The 23,054-nt window shown below is 39.7% G+C and overlaps 1 protein-coding gene across 3 annotated transcripts in view; it reads right to left on the reverse strand.

The window, feature by feature from the left end:
- USP18 (ubiquitin specific peptidase 18) overlaps positions 1-23,054 on the reverse strand; it is a 52,545-nt gene that overhangs the window by 22,855 nt on the left and 6,636 nt on the right. The window contains exons 2-4 of one of the 3 annotated variants that reach the window (XM_045463656.1): positions 14,826-14,912; positions 13,651-13,747; positions 68-213 (exon numbers count right to left, since the gene is read on the reverse strand). In XM_045463656.1, coding sequence (XP_045319612.1) covers positions 68-213; positions 13,651-13,747; positions 14,826-14,883 — 301 coding nt within the window. In that variant the 5' untranslated portion in view covers positions 14,884-14,912. Of the gene's footprint in view, positions 1-67; positions 214-13,650; positions 13,748-14,825; positions 15,086-23,054 lie in introns of those variants that run through there. The other 2 variants (XM_045463654.1, XM_045463657.1) reach the window with 2 other exon arrangements.

Below are 23,054 nucleotides of genomic sequence, written 5' to 3' on the forward strand. Positions count from 1 at the left end.
ACCCTCCCTCTACGTCCTTACCATCCCCCCCTCCCTCTCTCTCTCAGAGATGAGAGGGCTGTCTTACTTGGAACATTGTACTTCTGGAGACAGTAGGCAAGTTCCAAGGGTTGCACTGCTTTCTGCCGGCTGTCCCGCATCCTCTCTAGTAGCAAGAGCAACTGGAAGGGGACACTTCTCCTTTGCTCTTCTGTTCCCCTTGGTACTGTTATCCTGCCAAATAAGAACATCCATTATTATCCTGCCAAATAAGAACCTCCTTATCGCCACAGTTCTCAATGCTAGATGCATACTGGAATCACTTGGGGGAACTTTCAAAAATATCCATGTCCGGGCCACTTTACAGATACCTAAATCAGAATTTCTAATAGTTGGGCCCAGTTATCAGAACTTTAAGTTTCCCAGATGACTTAAATGTACAAACGAGTTGAAAAATACCATGTTAGCAAATTGGCTATAGAGAGTACCTTCTCAAGAGGGGATCAGACAACTGTTGTCTCACCCCTCTCCCAACTCTGCCCAACAGTCAAACTTAAATGAAGGGCAGATGCAGAAGGTCCTGGGTCCATAGCAAAATGGCCATACAGTAAAATGTCCAGGCTGAAGTACTCCAAAGTGAAAAGGCAAATACAGATCTAGGTCCTGGGAAGAAAGGCTCATGCCAATGGAAGGGAAAAAAAAGAAAGCACTGGGCAGAAAAGAATATATGATAGGCAGAAAGGAAGATGTAAGCAAAGTAGGAGGACCATAGGCTCACCTCATCCCAGGAACACAACTGCATAACTATCAAATTGTCCTAAATACCCCAGAAATTGACCTAAAGACTGATAAAACAAACTTCACAATGAAAGGAAGAGAAGAGGCTACATAGAAAAATGTAAGAAGTATGGAGGTGAGGTTTGGGGAGAAACAGATCACAGGTGCTGTGGAGGGGAGGGAACCATGATTGTGGAGAAGGGGGAGAGAGAGAGAAACGCACAGCAGAGTGCACAAGGAGAACGTTTCCCAAAAGCCATTGGTTTGGGGAAAAAAGAGGAGCAGAATTTTATGACTTCTTGCAACCGGCAAGGCTTAAACCTTGGAGTTTTAAAGGTCAGAGATCTTGGCAGGGATAGAGTGCAGAGGGTCCTATACTGCTCCTGGAAAGAAGGCAGGGAAACAACTGGGGGCAGATAGCATGGAAACAACCTTGTAAAAAGCACCTAGGGAATCAAGATTATCCAGAGGTAGGAAGATGGCAGCGTAGGAGGACGCTGGGCTCACAGCGTCCTGCAGATCACTTAGATTCCACCCACACCTGCCTAAATAACCCAGAAAACCACCAGAAGACTAGCAGAACAGATTCTCTGGAGCCAAATGTAGACGACATGCCCACGGAAGAGGGTAGGAAGGGCAGAGAGGTGGTGTGTGCTACATGGACTGGCGGGAGGGAGCCGGGGCAGAGGGGCAGCCCGCCGGCAAAGCAGAGTCCCCGAGTCTGGCTTGCAAAAGCGGAGGGGCTGGACAGAGTGTGTTCGGACAGCAAGCGGGACTTAACATCTGGAAGGTTATAAGTTAACAACTCTGTTCAGAGAGCGGGAGGGCTGGAGGACAATGGGAGGGAGAGTTGTTGAGCCCCAGACAACACAGCGCAGCTTGGTGGGGGAACAAAGGCACTTGCCAGTGCCATCTCCCTCGCCCAACCCCAGCCAAAATCCCAAAGGGAACCAGTTCCTGTCAGGGAACTTGCTTGCACCACGCAAACACCCAACGCTGTGCTTCTGCAGATCCATCCCTCTGGTGGCAGGTCTGACTCCTCCTGGTGCCACAGGGCCCCTCCCGAAGCAGATCACTGAAGGAAAAGCAAGCTGAGCCTGCCCCACCCACCCCTGTGCAACTTGCCTATCCACCCCAATAATATGCCAGATCACCAGCACCACAAGCCTGGCAATGTGCAAGTAGCCCAGACAGGCCACACCACCCCACAGTGAATCCCGCCCCTAGGAGAGGGGAAGAGAAGGTATACACCAGTCTGACTGTGGCCCCAGCGGTGGGCTGGGGACAGACATCAGGTCTGACTGTGGCCTCGCCCACCAACACAAGTTATTCAAGACAGCACAGGGGAAGTGCCCTGCAGTTCCGCACCATTCCAGGGACTATCCAAAATGATGAAACGGAAGAATTCCCCTCAAAAAAACCTCCAGGAAATAACGACAGCTAATGAACTGATCAAAAACTATTTAAACAATATAACAGAAAGTGAATTTAGAGTAATAGTCATAAAATTAATCGCTGGGCTTGAAAACAATATAAAGGACAGCAGAGAATCTATTGCTACAGAGATCAAAGGACTAAGGAACAGCCAGGAGGAGCTAAAATATGCTATTAATGAGCTGCAAAATAAAATGGAGATGACCACACCTTGGATTGAAGAGGTAGAGGAGAGAATAGGTGAACTAGAAGATAAAATTATGGAAAAAGAAGAAGCTGAGAAAAAGAGAGAAAAAATCTAGGAGTATGACAGGAAAATTAGAGAACTAAGTGATGCAGTAAAGAGAAATAATCTACGCATAATTGGTATTCCAGAGAAGGAAGAGAGAGGGAAAGGTGCTGAAGGTGTACTTGAAGAAATAATAGCTAAGAACTTCCCTGAACTGGGGAAGGAAAAAGGCATTGAAATCCAAGAGGCACAGAGAACTCCCTTCAGACGTGACTTGAATCGATCTTCTGCACGATATATCACAGTGAAACTGGCAAAATGCAAGGATAAAGAGAAAATTCTGAAAGCAGCTAGGGATAAATGTGCTCTAACATATAAAGGGAGACCGATAAGACTAGTGACGGATCTCTCTTCTGAAACTTGGCAGGCCAGAAAGGAATGGCAGGAAATCTTCAATGTGATGAACAGAAAAAATATGCAGTCGAGAATCCTCTACCCAGCAAATCTGTCATTTAGAATAGAAGGAGAGATAAAGGTCTTCCCAAACAAACAAAAACTGAAGGAATTTGTCACCACTAAACCAGCCCTACAAGAGATCCTAAGGGGGATCCTGTGAGACAAAGTACCAGAGACATCTCTACAAGCATAAAACATACAGACATCACAATGACTCTAAACCCATATCTTTCTATAATAACACTGAATGTAAATGGACTAAATGCACCAAACAAAAGACATAGGGTATCAGAATGGATAAAAAAACAAGACCCATCTATTTGCTGTCTACAAGAGACTCATTTTAGACCTGAGGACACTTTCAGATTGAAAGTGAGGGGATGGAGAACTATTTATCATGCTACTGGAAGCCAAAAGAAAGCTGGAGTAGCCATACTTATATCAGACAAACTAGACTTTAAATTAAAGGCTGTAACAAGAGATGAAGAAGGGCATTATATAATAATTACAGGGTCTACCCATCAAGAAGAGCTAACAATTATAAATGTCTATGCGCCGAATACGGGAGCCCCCAAATATATAAAACAATTACTCACAAACATAAGCAACCTTATTGACAAGAATGTGGTTAATTGCAGGGGACTTTAATACCCCACTTACAGAAATGGATAGATCATCTAGACACATGGTCAATAAGGAAACAAGGGCCCTGAATGACACATTGGATCAGACGGACTTGACAGATATATTTAGAACTCTGTATCCCAAAGCAACAGAATATACTTTCTTCTCGAGTGCACATGGAACATTCTCCAAGATAGATCACATACTGGGTCACAAAACAGCCCTTCATAAGTATACAATAATTGAGCTCATGCATACTTTCAGACCACAATGCTATGAAGCTTGAAATCAACCACAGGAAAAAGTCTGGAAAACCTCCAAAAGCATGGAGGTTAAAGAACACCCTACTGAAGAATGAGTGGGTCAACCAGGCAATTAGAGAAGAAATTTAAAAATATATGGAAACAAACCAAAATGAAAATACAACAATCCAAATGCTTTGGGATACGGCGCAGGCAGTCCTGAGAGGAAAATACATTGCAATCCAGGCCTATCTCAAGAAACAAGAAAAATCCCAAATATAAAATGTAACAGCACACCTAAAGGAACTAGAAGCAGAACAGCAAAGACACCCCAAAACCCAGCAGAAGAAGAGAAATAATGAAGATCAGAGCAGAAATAAACAAGATAGAATCTTAAAAAATGTAGAGCAGATCAATGAAACCAAGAGTTGGTTTTTGAAAAAATAAACAAAATTGATAAACCTCTAGCCAGCCTTCTCAAAAAGAAAAGGGAGAGGACCCAAATAGATAAAACCATGAATGAAAATAGAATTATTACAACCAACCCCTCAGAAATACAAGCAATTATCAGGGAATACTATGAAAAATTATATGCCAACAAACTGGACAAACCTGGAAGAAATGGACAAATTCCTAAACACCCACACACTTCCAAAACTCAAACTGGAGGAAATAGAAAGCTTGAACACACCCATAACCAGCGAAGAAATTGAATCAGTTATCAAAAATCTCCCAACAAATAAGAGTCCAGGACCAGATGGCTTCCTGGGGAACTCTACCAGACATTTAAAGCAGAGATAATACCTATCCTTCTCAAGCTGTTCCAAGAAATAGAAAGGGATGGAAAACTTCCAGACTCATTCTATGAAGCCAGTATTACTTTGATTCCCAAACCAGACAGAGACCCAGTAAAAAAGAGAACTACAGGCCAATATCCCTGACGAATATGGATGCAAAAATTCTCAATAAGACACAAGCAAATCGAATTCAACAGCATATAAAAAGAATTATTCACCATGATCAAGTGGGATTCATTCCTGAGATGCAGGTCTGGTTCAACATTCACAAATCAGTCAACGTGATACATCACATTAATAAAAGAAAAGAAAAGAACCATATGATCCTGTCAATTGATGCAGAAAAAGCATTTGACAAAATTCAGCATCCTTTCTTAATAAAACCCCTTGAGAAAGGCGGGATAGAAGAAGCATACTTAAACATCATAAAAGCCATTTATGAAAAGCCCACAGCTAATATCATCCTCAATGGGGAAAAACTGACAGCTTTACCCCTGAGATCAGGAACATGACAGGGATGTCCACTCTCACCACTGTTGTTTAACATAGTGCTGGAAGATCTAGCATCAGCAATCAGACAACAAAAGGAAATCAAAGACATCAAAATTGGCAAAGATGAAGTCAAGCTTTCACTTTTTGCAGATGACATGATACTATACATGGAAAATCCGATAGACTCCACCAAAGTCTGCTAGAACTGATACATGAATTCAGCAAAGTTGCAGGATACAAAATCAATGTACAGAAATCAGTTGCATTCTTATACACTAATAATGAAGCAACAGAAAGACAAATAAAGAAACTGATCCCATTCACAATTGCACTAAGAAGCATAAAATACCTAGGAATATATCTAACCAAAGATGTAAAAGATCTGTATGCTGAAAACTATAGAAAGCTTATGAATGAAATTGAAGAAGATAAAAAGAAACGGAAAAACATTCCGTGCTCATGGGTTAGAAGAATAAATATTGTTAAAATGTCAATACTACCCAAAGCTATCTACACATTCAATGCAATCCCAATCAAAATTGCACCAGCATTCTTCTCGAAGCTAGAACAAGCAATCCTAAAATTCATATGTAACCACAAAAGGCCCCGAATAGCCAAAGGAATTTTGAAGAAGAAGACCAAAGCAGGAGGCATCACAATCCCAGACTTTAGCCTCTACTAAAAAAGCTGTCATCATCAAGACAGCATGGTATTGGCACAAAAACAGACACATAGACCAATGGAATAGAATAGAAACCCCAGAACTAGACCCACAAAAGTATGGCCAACTAATCTTTGACAAAGCAGGAAAGAATATCCAATGGAAAAAGAAAGTCTCTTTTACAAATGGTGCTGGGAGAACTGGACAGCAACATGCAGAAGAATGAAACTAGACCACTTTCTTACACCATTCACAAAAATAAACTCAAAATGGATAAAGGACCTGAATGTGAGACAGGAAACCATCAAAACCCTAGAGGAGAAAGCAGGAACAGACTTCTCTGACCTCAGCCCCAGCCATTTCTTACTTGACACATCCCCAAAGGCAAGGGAATTAAAAGCAAAAATGAACTATTGGCACCTCATGAAGATAAAAAGCTTCTGTACAGCAAAGGAAACAACCAACAAAACTAAAAGGCAACCAATGGAATGGGAAAAGATATTTGCAAATGACATATGGGACAAAGGGCTAGTATCCAAAATCTATAAAGAACTCACCAAACTCCACACCCATAAAAACAAATAATCCAGTGAAGAAATGGGCAGAAAACATGAATAGACACTTCTCTAATGAAGACATCTGGATGGCCAACAGGCACATGAAAAGATGCTCAACATCGCTCCTCATCAGGGAAATACCAATCAAAACCACACTCAGATATCACCTCACGCCAGTCAGAGTGGCCAAAATGAACAAATCAGGAGACTATAGTTGCTGGAGAGGATGTGGAGAAATGGGAACCGTCTTGCACTGTTGGTGGGAATGCAAACTGGTGCAGCCACTCTGGAAAACAGTGTGGAGGTTCCTCAAAAAATTAAAAATAGACCTACCCTATGACCCAGCAATAGCACTGGTAGGAATTTACCCAAGGGATACAGGGGTACTGATGCATAGGGGCACTTGTACCCCAATGTTTATAGCAGCACTCTCAACAATAGCCAAATTGTGGAAAGAGCCTAAATGTCCATCAACTGATGAATGGATAAAGAAATTGTGGTTTATATACACAATGGAATACTATGTGGCAATGAGAAAGAATGAAATCTGGCCCTTTGTAGCAACGCGGATGGAACTGGAAAATGTGATGCTAAGTGAAATAAGCCATACAGAGAAAGACAGATACCATATGTTTTCACTTTTATGTGGATCCTGAGAAACTTAACAGAAACCCATGGGGAAGGGGAAGGAAAAAAAAAAAAAAAGTTAGAGTGGGAGAGAGCCAAAGCTTAAGACACTCTTAAAAACTGAGAACAAACTGACGGTTGATGGGGGGTGGGAGGGAGGGGAGGGTAGGTGATGGGTATTGAAGAGGGTATCTTTTGGGATGAGCACTGGGTGTTGTATGGAGACCAATTTGACAATAAATTTCATATACTAATGAATAATTAAATAAATAGCACCTAGGGCACATCTGGGGTGATTATTCACTCTTCTCCGAGAGCATCTCCGAGAGGCAGCATTCACAGGAACACTTCTCTGGAAGTAAAGGACCAGCTTGTGCCATTTCCCTCCCCCACTCCTCAGCAGAAATGCAGAACCACCTATGGGGGGGCAGCACAGCACCAAAACTAGCTGCCTAACTTGCATACACCATGCCCCACACCTCCATGCTCCAGTAACACAACTCTTTTCAGTCATTCTTGCCTCAGTCCCAATGTGGTGGGCCCCTTCTCCAGAAGACCAGCACAAACTTCTGCCCACACCACACCTCTTGACCAGAGAGTCCTGCAGGACCTCAGTCCCAGTGCAGTTGGTGACAGGCTTCACTTCACAAGCAGACCAGAGCATAACTAGCTAAAATTCAACATCAGGGAATAACATTGCCCATAGCAGGCAAGGAGAGTCTTTTCAGACAACTGGCCTGAAAGACAGAGCAGCTGAAACACAACAGCAGGTGGCATGCAGCATACACTAGAGACACTCCCTGAAGTGGCAGGCCCTGGTCACTACATGACATCTCTTCATTACAACATTACTTTCAGGAAGAGGAGACACAACTGGCTTTTCTATCACAGAGAAGTAGGCAGAGATTTAGACACAATTGGAAGACAGAGGAATTTATTCCAAATGAAAGAACAAGATAAGGCCACAGCCAGAGATCTAAGTGAAACAGATATAAGTAACATGCCTGAGGGAGAATTTAAAGCAATAATCATAAGGATATTCACTAGGCTTGAGAAAAAAATGACAGACATCAGTGAGACCCTTATTACAGAGATAAAAGAGTTAAAAAAGAATCAATCAGAGATGAAGAGTGCAATAAATGAAATTAGAAACATGTCTGATGCAATGAACAGCAGGCTGCAAGAAACAGAGGAACAATTAATGACCTAGATGACAAAGTAAAGGAAAGCAATGAAACTGAACAAAGCAAAATTATGCAACATGAGAATAGATATAGAACTCAAAGACTCCATCAAATGTAATACCATTTTATTATAGGAGTCCCAGAAGAAGAGAGAGAAAGGGTGACAGAACACGTATGTGAAAAATAGCTAAAAACTTCCCTAATCTGGGGAAGGAAGCAGACATCCATATCCAGGAGGCACAGAGAACTCCCATCAAAATAAACAAATGTGGGCCAATACCAAGACATACTGGAATTAAATTTGCAAAATATGATTAAAAAGAAAAACCTTAAAAACAGCAAGACCAAAGAGGTCATTAACTTACAAGGGGAAACTCATAAGGAGATTTTTCAACATAAACTTGGCAAGCCAGAAGGGAGGGGCATGATATATTCAAAGTGCTGAATGGGAAAAATCTGCAGTCAAGAATACTCTATCCAGCAAGGCTACCATTCAGAATATAAGGAGAGATAAAGAGTTTCCCCAACAAACAAACACTAAAGTAGTTTGTGAGCACTAAACCAGCCCTGCAAGAAATATTAAAGAGAACTCTTTGAGTAGAAAGAAGAGGCCAAAGTGACAAAGACAAGATCAGAGAAAATCTTCCAGAAACAATGACAAAACAAATAATAAAATGGCAATAAATAATACCTATCAATAATTACTTTGAATGTAAATGGACTAAATGTCCCAATCAAAAGACCTAAGATATTAGAATAGATTAAAAAACAACAACAACAAGACCAATCTATAAGCTGCCTACAAGAGACTCATTTTAGACCTAAAGACACCTACAGATTGAAAGTGAGAGGGTGGAGAAACATTTATCATGCAAATAAATGTCAAAAGAAAGCTGGAGTGGCAATACCTGTATCAGATAAACTGGATTATAAAACAAAGACTGTAACAAAAGGCAAATAAGGGGGGGGGGGTGGCTGGGTGGCTCAGTAGGTTAAATGTCCAACTCTTGATTTCAGCTCAGGTCATGATCTCATGGTTCATGAGATGGAGCCCTGTGTCAGGCTCTGCACTGACAGCAAGGAGCCTGCTTGGGATTCTCTCTTTTTCTTTTTCTCTTTCTCTGTCCTCCCCCCAGACCAATAACCTGCAAAGAAATTGAATAATCAAAAAACTCCCAAGAAACAAAAATCTAGAATCAGATGGCTTCATAAGTGAATTCTACGAAACATTTAAAGAAGAGTTAATACCTATTCTTCTCAAACGACCCCAGAAAATAGAAAAAGAAGGAAAACTTCCAAATTCATTCTATGAGGCCAGCACTACTGTGACACCAAAACACCACTAAAAAAAGCAAACTACAGGCTACTAACCCTGATGAACATGGATACAAATAAAATAAATACTAGCAAACTGAATCCAAACCTCAATAAAATACTAGCAAACGAAATCCAACAATACATTAAAAGAATTATTCACCGTGAGCAAGTGGGATTTATCCTTGGGTTGCAAGGGTGATTCAATATTTACAAATCAATCATTGTGATAAATAACGCTAATAAAAGAAAGGATAAGAACCATATGATCCTCTCAATAGATGCAGAAAAAACATTTGACAAAGTACAACATCCATTCATGATAAAAACCCTCAACAAAGTAGGGATAGAGGGAGCATACTTCAACATAATAAAGGTCATATATGAAAACCTCACAGCTAGCATCATCCTCAATGAGGAAAAGCTCTCAGTCAGGAAGAAGGTCAGGAACAACACAGGGATGTCCACTCTCACCACTGTTATTCAATGTAGTACTGGAAGTCCTAGCCATAGCAATCAGACAACACAAAGAAATAAAAGGCATCCAAAGTGGCATGGGAGAATTCAAACGTTCACCATTTGCAGATGATATGACACTCTACATAGAAAACCCTGAAGATTCCACAAAAAAAAAAAAAAATGCTAGAACTGATATACGAATTCAGTAAAGTCACAGGATATAAAATCAACATACAGAAATCTTTTGCATTTCTATACACCAATAATAAAGCAGAAGAAAGAGAAACAGGGGTGCTTGTGTGGCTCAGTTGGTTAAGTGTCTGAATCTTGGTTTCAGCTCGGGTCTTGATCTCATGATTTTGTGAGTTCAAGTTCTACATCAGGCTCTGTGCTGATAGCATGGAGCCTGCTTGGGATTCTCAATCTCTCTCTCTCTCTCTCTCTCTCTCTCTCTCTCTCTCTCTCTCCCCTTCCCCCACTCACACTGTCTCTGTCTCTCTCAAAATAAACAAATAAACTTAAAAAAAAAAACTAAAGAGAAATGAAGGACTCAATCTCATTTACAATTGCACCTAGATTCCTAGATACCTAGGAATAAACCTAGGCACCAAAGGGGTGCAAGACCTATACTCTGTACTCTGAAAACTATACACCACTGGCAAAAGAAATTGAAGAGAACACAAAGAAATGGAAAAACGTTCCATGTTCATGGATTGGAAGAACAAGTATTGTGAAAATGTCTACACTACCCAATGCAATATACACATTTAATGCAATCCCTATCAAAATACCAACAGCATTTTTCACAGAGCCAGAACAAACAATCCTAAAATTTGTATGTAACCACAAAAAGACTCTGAATATCCAAAGCAACCCTGGAAAACTCTTGGAGTTTTCCCTGGAAAAGAAAATCAAAGCTGGAGGCATCACAATTCTGGACTTCAACTTATATTACAAAGCTGTAGTGATCAAGACAATAGGGTAATAGCACAAAAATGGACACATAGATCAGTGGAACAGAGTAGAAAACCCAAAAATAAACCCACAACTATATGGTTAATTAATCTTTGACAAAGCAGGAAAGACTATCCAATGGAAAAAAGACAATTTCTTCAACAAATGCTGTTGGGAAAACTGGACACCAACATGTGGAAGAATGAAACTGGACCACTTTCTTACACGACACACAAAAATAAATTCAAAATGGTAAAAATGTAAATGTGAGACCTGAAGCCATTAAAATCCTAGGGGATAACACAAGCAGTAATCTCTTTCACATCAGCCATAGCAACTTCATACTATAGGTCTACTTGAGTACTGATGCATAGGGGCACTTGTACCCCAATGTTCATAGCAGCACTCTCAACAATAGCCAAATTATGGAAAGAGCCTAAATGTCCATCAACTGATGAATGGATAAAGAAATTGTGGTTTATATACACAATGGAATACTACGTGGCAATGAGAAAAAATGAAATATGGCCTTTTGTAGCAACGTGGATGGAACTGGAGAGTGTGATGCTAAGTGAAATAAGCCGTACAGAGAAAGACAGATACCATATGGTTTCACTCTTATGTGGATCCTGAGAAACTTGGCAGGAACCCATGGGGGAGGGGGAGGAAAAAAGAAAAAAAAGAGGTTAGAGTGGGAGAGAGCCAAAGCTTAAGAGACTGTTAAAAACTGAGAACAAACTGAGGGTTGATGGGGGGTGGGAGGGAGGAGAGGGTGGGTGATGGGTATTGAGGAGGGCACCTTTTGGGATGAGCACTGGGTGTTGTATGGAAACCAATTTGACAATAAATTTCATATAATAAAAAAAAATAAAATAAAATAAAAGTCAAAAAAAAAAAAAAGAGTCAAAGGAAATAAAAGCAAAAATAAACTGTTGGGACTTCATCAAAATAAAAAGCTTCCACACAGTGAAGGAAACAATCAACAAAACTAAAAGGCATTCTATGAAATGGGAAAAGATATTTGCAAATGACATATCTAATAAAGGGTTAGAATCCAAAACCTATAAAGAACTTATAAAATTCAACATCCAAAAAACAAATAATCCAATTTTAAAATGGGCAGAAGACATGAATTGACATTTTTCCAAAGAAGACATCCATATGGCCAACAGACACATGAAAAAATGCTCAATATCACTCATCACCAGGGAAATATAAATCAAAACTATGAGATATCACTTCACACCTATCAGAATGGCTAAAATCAACAACAACAACACAACAGGTGTTGGCAAGGATGTGGAGAAAGAGGAGCCCTCCTGCACTATTGGTGGAAATGCAAACTGACACAGTTACTGTGGAAATCAGTGGAGGTTCCTCAAAAGAGGGGCGCCTGGGTGGCTCAGTCGGTTGAGTGTCTGACTTTGGCTCAGGTCATGATCTCATGGTCTGTGGGTTTGAGCCCTACGTTGGGCTGTGTGCTAACAGCTCAGAGCCTGGAGCCTGCTTCGGATTCTGTGTCACCCTCTCTAGCTGCCCCTCCCCCACTCATGCCCTGTCTCTCTCTCTCTCTCTCTCTCTCTCTCTCTCTCTCTCTGTCAAAAATAAACATTAAAAAAAAAGTTAAAAAAGAACTTCCAGCTATTTCACTGCTAGGTATTTACCCAAAAGATACAAAAATACTAATTCAAAGGGATATATACACCCCAATATTTATAGCAATATTAACTACAATAGCCAAACTATGGAAACACCCCCCTGGTGCCTGGCTGATGAATGGATAAAGAAGATATGGTATACATACAGGATGGAATATCACTCAGCCATAAAAAATAATTAAATCTTGCCATTTGCAACAACATGGAGCTACAGAGTACTATGCTACGTGAAAATAAGTCAGTCAAAGACAAATACCATATGATTTCACTCATATGTGGTATTTAAGAAACAAAACAAACAATCATAGGGGGAAAAAGAGAGGGGAAACTAAGAAACAGACTCTCTTAACTACATAGAACAAACTGATGGTTACCAGATGGGAGGTGGGGACAGGGGAATGGGTGAAACAAGTGAGGGGATTAAGGGAGTGTATTTGTGATGAGCACAGGGTGTTGTATGGAAGTGTTGAATCACTATATTGTATACCTAAAACTAATATTACACTGTATGTTAACTAACTAGAATTTAAACTTTAAAAAAAGAGTCTAGGGACAAGAGAAAACCTTATTAAAAAACTAATTACAGGGGGCCTGGGGTGGCTCAGTTGGTTACGTGTCCAACTCTTGATTTTGGCTCAGGTCACGATGTCACAGTTCGTGAGTTTGAGCCCTGCATTTGGCTCCACGCTGCTTGGGATTCTCTCTCTCACCCTCTCTCTCTCTGCCCCTACCCTGCTCACGCTGTCAAAATTAATTAGTAAATAAACATCTTTTAAAATAATGTGTGATAAAGTACATACATATGTAAATATATATACATACATATATACACTTTGTGTGTGTTCATGTTCTGTTTGAGAGGGCTCAATGGAGTGACTCAAGGACCTATTCATTGATTTACTCCTCTGAATTTGGTCTAGTCCCAACACTGTTTTAACCAAATCAGTGGCTGTCAATCCTGGCTGCACTTTACAATCACCTGGGGAGTCTAATGCCTAAGCCCCACCCCAGACCATCTGAAACCAAGTATCTGGTGGTGGGAACAGGCATTTATATTTCTTTTTAAACATCTTAGGTGATTATAGTGTGTATTCTAGAATGTGCAGAACAAGTTCTTTTCTCTGGCAACTTTCAACAGAAGACTTAAAGTCACTGTGAAAAATTGAATATTTGAAAATGTAAAATACACATGTTTATCAGCCTTACCTCTTCAATATCCTGGTGAAGCCCACATTCATAATTAATATCTGAATAAGGCAGTTAAGACAGCAGGTCTGTCCAATGTTGTGTAAACCAACCGGGCCTATATAAGAAAGAGGGAAAAAAATACTGAGGGCAAGCTACAGGATTTAACAAAAATCACATGTTTTTCTAAGATCTAAGGACATAAAATCCTGAAAAATACTCTCAGAGGTACAAATATTTCACTAAGGAGCATCCAAACAAATTGGAGAGGAGAGATAAAGCATTGGACTCTGAAAAGCGAAACAGGAGTAAAACTCTTAATAGGAAAAGAGAGCTGTCACAAGAAAGAGTATTACTCAATGTCAAATGAGTAGTACAAGCAATTGTTATAAGAGCAAAGGCAAAGAAAGAAACATTATAGGAAGCATAACTGGAAGCATTATGAGTTCCTCCCACTCAAGTTGTTCTTTACAGAGTTGAGTCAGAATGGGCACCTATGGAGCTCAGAGATAAGAGTAATTTCTTAGCTAGTCTATTTCAGACTCCACTGGAAAGTCCCCTGCTCAGTCCCTACCATGTGGTTGAAGGAAATCAGAAAAAAAATCTCTGGGGGAGATTCACTAATCTAGGCTGATCTCCAGAGGCTGGAAGCCAAAAGGAACTTAAAAAGATAAGAAAAACAAAAGATAGCACTTTCCTAACGTACTAGCAACCAACGTCTCTTATCCCAACCCAACTTGGGCTCAGCAGACTACACAGGTGAGTAATTTAAGAGGGAGGGAATACCACTAATCTCAGCATTCCTGGGGAAAGGGTTTTTGTGTATATGAGATAGGGCATTAAGAAAAAAATCCAGGGACAGCAAGTAATCACAGATTTCAGCTCCTGAATTGGCAGGAGCACCTTGCCTCAAGACAGGCTAGCACATAGGTGTAATGGCAAAGGCAGGAACTAATGCTGACTGCTACTATATGCTAAGCATTAGTTTGAAGCAGTTTCCACAGATTATCTCATTTACCCCTCCCAACAACCTTATGCACTCAGTACTATGATTATTCCTATTTTACAGATGCAGAAATGAAGGCACAAGAAATCAGGAGTCATTAAACACAAAGCTTTACTGCTTCAGGGTACAGTAGATGAGCAAAGCATTTCTATGCAGTGAAAAAGAGAAAAAAAATGAGAGATCTAATGACCATGAGGGCAGTCCAAGGCACTGAGGCGCTCCCTGAGCTCTTCCTTCTTCCTCTTCATATTGTTTTCTTCCTTCTTCTCAACGAGTTCTGCTGAGAAATGGTGAGACTCAGCCAGGATGCACTGGCAAATTTCCTCAGGAACCCCAACACCTGACCCTTTACTGATCACTCCAAAATTCCCAGGCCATGAGCTGTCTGGCCTGACTTCAGGACTGCACACTTCCAGGAAGAGCTCTTATGAGTCAGCTTTGGTGGGAGCTCTGTGAAAACACACCACAGGTAGGTAAGAGAAGAGGGAAAGCATATTCATGTGATCAGTTCTGATTCCAAACAGCCAAGTCTTAGAGGGAAAGAAACGTTTGGCTTATAAAGTTCTAGGGCTAGCAATGACAGCTAGGCTAGACACTCCTTGCCTTTGTCCCTCACATTTCCATTTTTTCTTCTTCAGACCAGACTGCCATATTCTCTTTCCCCCAGGTTCTCTATTCTGGAAAAGAGCACAACGTTCACCAAGGGGGTCCAGACCAGAAACCTAGGTGTCTCCTTGCTCCTCACCTCCAGCCCAAACAATCATTGAGGACTGTCAATTCTACCACCTGAAGGCTGCTCATAAGGACTCTCCTTGCTATACATACCCTTGACTTCTGGGAAGCCTGTCCTGGCTCCTCCAACAGGCCTACATGCTGTCTAGGTGTCCATGCACTTTGTACTCAGAGCTATTCAAATAATTGGTTCATTATGTTCTATTGTGGGGAATAGCTATCTCTCCACTTGTACTCTACAGTGATGCACCACTCAGACTCCTCCTACAGGAGAGACACCATTTCTCAGGCTGAGGGGAGCACTGGTTGACAGCTCCCCAATGAGTCCCTGTCCATTAATTTACTGCAAGAAGAAATTTATCCCTATCCAATGACTGGACAATAGGGAGTATATATAAAAGCCTTACCACCTTGCCTCATGGTGAAATAGCTCTGAAGAGTCATCTAGCCCCAGAGCTCCCCTTAAGAGCAACTGAGTTCTCTGTTGCAACTATTTGGCAGCTCAACTCCTCCCTCACCTTTCCCAGGTGTTGTTCCCAATGATACTCCCCAGTAAACCTCCCACACACACATCTCAGAGTTTCAGCATCTGACCTGAGACCCTAAAACTGTGAGCATCTGGAAGTCAGGGAGTGTGTACTTTTAACTGATTCCCTTTCACTTTGCACAGAACACAGTGGGCATTCAATAAATAACCACTGAACAAATGAATGAATTAACAAATGGGGACTCGCAGGGAACAAAAGAAATGTTTTCAAATAGCTAAATGGCTATCATGTGGAAGAGACATAATTAGATTTAACTGGATTTCTTGTCTTTGGGGCATGGGGGTGGAAGAGATCAAAATACTTAATGTGTGAAAACTACAAAGAAATAGACTTCACTTCAAAATAAATAAGAACTTTCTCACAGCCAGCAAGCCAACTCCAGAAGCAGTAATTTGTTCCTCATATAGATACTTAAGCAAAGGCTGGGCTAGCCCTTGAAAGAAATAGAGTGTAGAAAGGAATTGAACAGTAGGTGGAGGGTGAGATCTCTTGTTTCCTTCCAAATATGAAGCCTTTGATTCCTTCTAAATATTCACATTAATTCACATTAATTCACATTAATTCGACTGTGTCCCACTGAATTATGTGTTCTGGAGAATTAACATGGCAGATGGAATAAGAAATCACTGCTGTTTCTGGAGAAAAGAAAAACCCTTATACATACACAAATACCCACTAAGGAATATATATATATATATGTATGTAAGTGTGTATATATACATATATATATACACATATATATATATATATATTATAATTTTAATACTGTTATTTTTCAAATAATGCTAACTTATGACAAATATTTATAAAATGCAGAAACGTAAAACAAAGAAAATACAAATCACTCATAATCCCAGGACCTAGGGATAACCACTACCTGGTATGTATCAATTTTTTTCCCATATATTTTTGATATGGTTGATATTTTACATTTTTCTCATTTCACATCATAACAAGAATTTTCCCAAGCTCTTTATAAATACTTTTATCAAAGCTTATTTATTTATTTATTTTTGAGAGAGAGAGAGAGAGAGCATTGGAGGGGCAGAGAGAGACAGAGAGACAGAATCCTAAGCAGGCTCTGCACTGTCAGCACAGAGCTCGATGCGGAGCTTGAACTCCCGAACCATGAGATCATCACCTGAGCTGAAATCAAGAGTTGAATGTTTAACCAACTGAGCCACCCACGCACCCCTCTTTATAAATACTTTTTGATGACTAATATAGCAATAAAACATTGCTAAGTATGCTGGTTGTTTTTTGTTTCAATTTTTTACAACAAATACTACACTGAACATTTTAAGGCAAAAACCTCTTCTCTACCTTTTCAATGTTTCTCATGCAAACTAAAGGTCCAGGGACACAATAAAACTCAGCTATAAATGAGGTTACATTAACCACAGAACCCAAATTCCCCCTAGTCTTTTACTTTCTCCTGACAACACAGACGTCAGCCACCTATAAATGTTCCCCAAGCATATTTTGGAATCTCAAGAAGAGTCTCTCATATGTTTTAGAATAAGATGACAACCACTGTACCCTGCCTCTACCCACCCCAGAGTATCCACCAAGTATCTGCAGGACACTGCTGGATGAAACAATCAATGAAACAATCAAGGTTTCCTCCTATCTCCAAGTTGGGGCTTGATATGGAAATGTGAGGCATGGCCAGATCCTCCCACTGCCTTGTGCCCTTCGATTTCATCAAGTTCCTTCTGCAAGGATTTCAACTTCTGCCTGCAGCTGCTCTCTGCCCAGGTTTCTCAATCCTGTGCCCAGGTCTAAGCTGGGGAGCATAGACTACACTGTCTTCTCTATGTCTCCCTGCTCTCCACTCAGGGTCATATATGCAAGATTTCCTCAGTTGTCCCCCTGTCCCCAAGCAAATAAATCTGTGGCCCTCTAAGTTATCTGACCATCAGCAACAACCAGGCATAAAATCAAGGTTTAGGACAGACTCTTAGACAAGGTCAAAGTGTACAAAGTTTAAGGTTCTTAATATATGTTGCTAAATGCCTTGCACCAGTTTATACTCTGACCAGCGGGCTATGAGCGATCCATCAGAACTCAATGGCTAAATGAAATAACCTAAGTTCATTTATGCTCACAAGGACATATTTTCATGGAAAAAAAGCAAGTTATGAATTGGGTTTATTAAAGAAAAAAGGGTATGGTTTGAAATAAGGGGCATCTTGAGGCAAGGCTGGTAACGTGCAAAAAAGATCAGTGGTTTTAGAGGAGGAGAATGTGAAGAAAAGTGTACAAAGGATTATATAAGCATATTTGCATAGGTGAGCCCAAACTAGGACTGGAATAAAGTGTAAAAGTTCCAAAATTTTAATTTTTATAAAAAGTAACTAGTCACTAGTAGTCAGGGAAATGCAAATCATGACTGCATTTGACTATTCAATTGGCAACAATTAAGAATTCTGATGGAACCAAATGTTAGAAGGAACATAGATAAATAGGATCGGTTATACACTACCAGGGGAGGAGTGTAAAATGGTATAATCACTTGAGAAAACAATTTGGCATCATCTTATAAAGTTAAACATTCACTTAACCTCAACCCAAAAATTCCAAAAGAAATTCTTACATGTCCCTGGAGATGTATACAAGATTGTTCACAGCAGCACTGTTTACAACAGCAAAAACATGGGGAAAAAATCCAAGCACTCAACCCAATGGACAGAAGAATGGGTGCATAAGCTGTAATCAATGTATACAATGAAATAATATTCATCAGTTGTATATGAACAAACTATAGCATGTCACAATATGGTGACTCTTAGAAACATAATGTTGAGTCAAAATATATTCAAACTCAAGGAAAATGGAACATTGTGTTGCTTAGGCATCAATATATATGTGTGTAATAAAGCTTTAAGATATCTATATATGTGTGTAATGAAAACCACAAGGATCAGGTGATGACCTCTGATTCAGAGACAGAGGGATGAGACAAGTGGAGAGCATGTTATTGTGTTATTGTACTATAGTAATAGTCTAGTTTGGGGATGAAGGGGTTTCATAAGTGTTTTATTATTAATTAGTTAAATAATTAATTGGAACTTGGGAGTCAAGGCTAATGGTCTGAGGAAAACATGGTCTAACATAGGCCTAAAAAAATTTATTCTCAGGGTGCCTGGTTGGCTCAGTCGGTGTAGCATCCAACTTCAGTTCAGGTGGTAATCTTGCCACCACAACGGCCTTTGAGCTGATAGCATGGAGCCTGCTTCAGATTCTGTGTCTCTCTCTCTCTCTGCTCCTCCCCAGCTAGTGCTCTCTCTCTCTCTCTCTCTCTCTCTCTCTCTCTCAAAATTAAATAAACATTTTAAAATATTTTTAATTCATTCTCTCTGCACAGAGCTCATGCCACAGCTCAAGGAGGTAAGGCAGAACACAACTGATGACAAATCTGAACTGCTGACAAATCACTCTGTGGATTTTCCCCAACAACACTCAGTTTTAACTGACTGTGATGAGGAGTCTTTAAAGGCAGAAGTGCTGCCACAAAGCTCTGTCTTCTCTTCTAGTGGAAAAAAATTAAGAAGTCAAACTAAGTTTGGGCATGCAGGCACTGTCCCCAAATATAGGAAGAATATCCAAATAGAAATGAGCTGAAGAAAGTCTGCCAAGCAGTGTACCAAATAAATAAAAATGAGCACACATTAAACAACACATAATAAAAGATATAATGTAAAACTCCTAAGTTTAGCATATGGAAAGATCATTCCTATTTATTCCTACTTTTTTATGAAAGTGGCACTGTATCCAGAAGAATTCTAAACATTATATGAAGACTTAAATTTTTCAGATGAAGTAGAAAAGCCCCAAAGTGTGGCTTCAATGTCATTATTCAACCAAGATCTGCTCTTTGGCTTCAACTCTGGCCTCAGCCTTTGAAAGTCCAATTAATAAAACACCCACTTTGGTGGCATTTCTGATGCCCTTGGACTTGTGCATGATCAAGGGATTACTTTGGTAACCACCATATGTAATCAGTGTAACAAAAAAGGAGGTTATTTTGATTAGCTGTTAATATCTGAATGTGCAGTTGCAAATACTACATGCATAATTGAGGGTGGAAAATCATATACTTTATATGTTTATATGTCACCTGCAAAGGTAAGATGCTGAAATAATGGGTGGTTTAGCCCATTACCTTTATGTATAAAACTAGTATTTTAAAATCTTAAAAAAGGAAAAGAAATTGAAAATTAATACATATATTAAAAAGAATAAATTTGCTAAATAGTTTATGAAGAATATTATATCTTTTGGGGCTTACAATTATTTATTAAATTTAAAAAGTAATTTCAACTGTGCTTGCTTTGGCAGCACGTATACTAAAAAGTAATTTCAACTAATAAAGTTAAGATTACATTACTTCTATGCTTTATAAAATTGTTTGCTACCACAGCATTCATAATACTAAATAAAATAATCTTTAAGAATTGTATTTAGGGGCACCTGGGTGGCTCAGTCGGTTAAGCGTCTGACTCTTGATTTCATCTCAGGTCACAATATCACAGTTTGTGAGATGGAGCCCCACGTCGTTGGGCTCTGGGCTGGCAGTGTAGAGCCTGCTTGGGATTCACTCTCCCCCTCTCTCTTCGCCACTCTCCTGCTCGTGTGTGCACATTCACTCTTTCACTCTCTCTCAAAATAAATAAATAAACTTAAAAAAAAAGAATTGTATTTAAGCTTTAATTATTCCCGATGCCATGAGTCTTTCAAGAAAAAAATCCTATTTGTAAATTCTTACATCTTGTAAAGACGAATTAAAAGCAGAATGTCAGCTTTACAACCTGAAATTATCATGAGGAGAAAAACTCCAAATATATATACTAAAAAATCAGTAATAAATCATCCCTCAGCCTAGGTGTAATAAAGAATATTTTAAAATCTTTTAAAAGTTTAGAGAAAAACGAGGTACCCAAAACACAGTTTGTTCTCACTAGTCATACTTCAAAAACCACATACTACATAAGCTGGCTCAAGCACCCAGCTCTTTGCAGTGTTTAGTCTATTTATGAAAGCTAAAGACTGTTATCCAAATGACTGGTTAGATTGTCACTCAATTCAATAGTTGGAAATGAAACTTTTAAGACATGTCCAAACTATGAATCTTAGGGACAACATTGTTCTGGAAAATATGCTCCTAAAAATAATTTTCCTGAATTATATTCTGCTGGGCACACACAAACACACACACATAAAACAGTGATAATTTTAAATGTGCCACTTCTATATCATGTACATCAGGTATCTATCTGAACAGGCAGAAAAAAACTAGAATCTCTTTTAAATTTAAAATTATGGTGGATTGATGGTGAATTCAGCCAGGATTCTCTCCTTGCAAATCTGATTGAAGAGATTTACAGACTGAAAAAACAGTTTTCAAAATGTCAATGCCATCAACAGTGGATCAAGCAAGGTGAAGGCTATGAATGGTTTAGGAATCACATACACAGTCAGGGCTAGCTTCCTGAGTGTGCAAACTGTAGTTGCAGAGACCTGTATTCAAGACAGCCCAGGCCTGGTTTAATGCTTGCCTGTTACGGACTGGAAATTCTTAATATGTTTAACAAAGAGCCCCACATTTTTATTTTACCATAGGACCCACAAGTTAGAAGCCTGTCCTGCATACAGTATTTTGTTCATATCCTTCAGTATGTGTTCAGAAAGTAATCACAGCACAGAAGAATGTAACAGAAATCCTTGGCCAAAGGAGAGAGAGAGCAGGGCAATTTCATGGCTCTTCATTAGTTTGATATTGTCCTGTTGGGTACTCACATAACATGTTCAAACACTATGGAATGACAGACATTAAGTGCTTAGAAGGCTACTCTACCCACACAAAAAAAGCCTTAATACTATAGTTTGCAGAACTTAGTGCCTGCGGTTTGTTCACTGGAACCTACTGAAGTAACCAAACTAAAAGTCATCTTGAGAATTCAAATACTTCTCATGTGATACCTGCTGTAAGATCCTCCTGACCTTCAATTCCAATGAAGATGCTAAAATTCATGTGCATTTAAGTAAAGGTGAGGGGCAGATGGACTCAACCGTAACCAAATACTGATTTTAACACTCAGCCCTTTAGTGTTCTGCCAAAAGCTGCCAAAAAGTAGGCAGACGCTGTCGTGACTACAAAAACACAAACTTGTGTAAAAGTTTTTCTGAATATATAGTAATTTTCAATGTGTTTTTTCAACTAGTGGATACTAAAAGTGCAACTGTTATTTTGAGGAGGGTGGGGTCCTGATTTTTTGTTTTGTTCTGCTAAAATATTGGGAACCACTGATCTTATGTCTTGCTATTTAGAAAAGCAGATCAGCATCACCTGGAAGTCTGTTTAAAAGAATATTAGGGGGCACCTGGGTGGCTCAGTCAGTTAAGCATCCAACTTCGGCTCAGGTCATGATCTCACAGTTCGTGGGTTCGAGCCCTGCATGGGGCTCTGTGCTGACAGCTCAAAGCCTGGAGCCTGTTTTGGGTTCTGTGTATCCCTCTCTCTCTGCCCCTCCCCTGTTCATGCCCTGTCTCTGTCTCAAGAATAAATAAACGTTAAAAAAAAAAAAAAGAATATTAGGCTCCAATACAGACCTAGTGAATTGGAATCTGCATTTTGACAAGATTCTTGGCTATCTATTTACACATTAAAGTTTGAGAAGATGTTCTAGACAAGTACTAAAGCTTAGGATGTCAAGTGTTGACCAGTGACATACAGGTTTCAATGCAGGACAACAACCTTCAATTAATTTCATGAAGATTGTTCTCAGTGTTAGTTTCCTTAAAGGTGCATGATTTCCTGGTTGCTTTATTTGTATTTAAGAAATCCATTAGTGAAAACCTTATGGTGCTTATTTGTAGAGATACAGAAGATAGAAAGCTCTTGGTCCAGGTATAGCAGCACCAATCAACTTTCCATACTTACCCCCACTGCACAAGCATTCCACATTCTGCCACTGGGAGTAAACGCTGCTACACAGCCTGAACACAAATTTGGCAACATGTATCACAATCTCAACAATGATCATAGTGGACATCTGTCATTTCTGCCAGCCCACTTACCCTCCTTTGGGTAGCAGAATCACCTTTTCATTTCAAAAACTATCTCCATTTTCATACTC

This window comes from Leopardus geoffroyi, chromosome B4, assembly GCF_018350155.1.
Source record: "Leopardus geoffroyi isolate Oge1 chromosome B4, O.geoffroyi_Oge1_pat1.0, whole genome shotgun sequence".
Lineage (NCBI taxonomy): Eukaryota > Metazoa > Chordata > Mammalia > Carnivora > Felidae > Leopardus > Leopardus geoffroyi.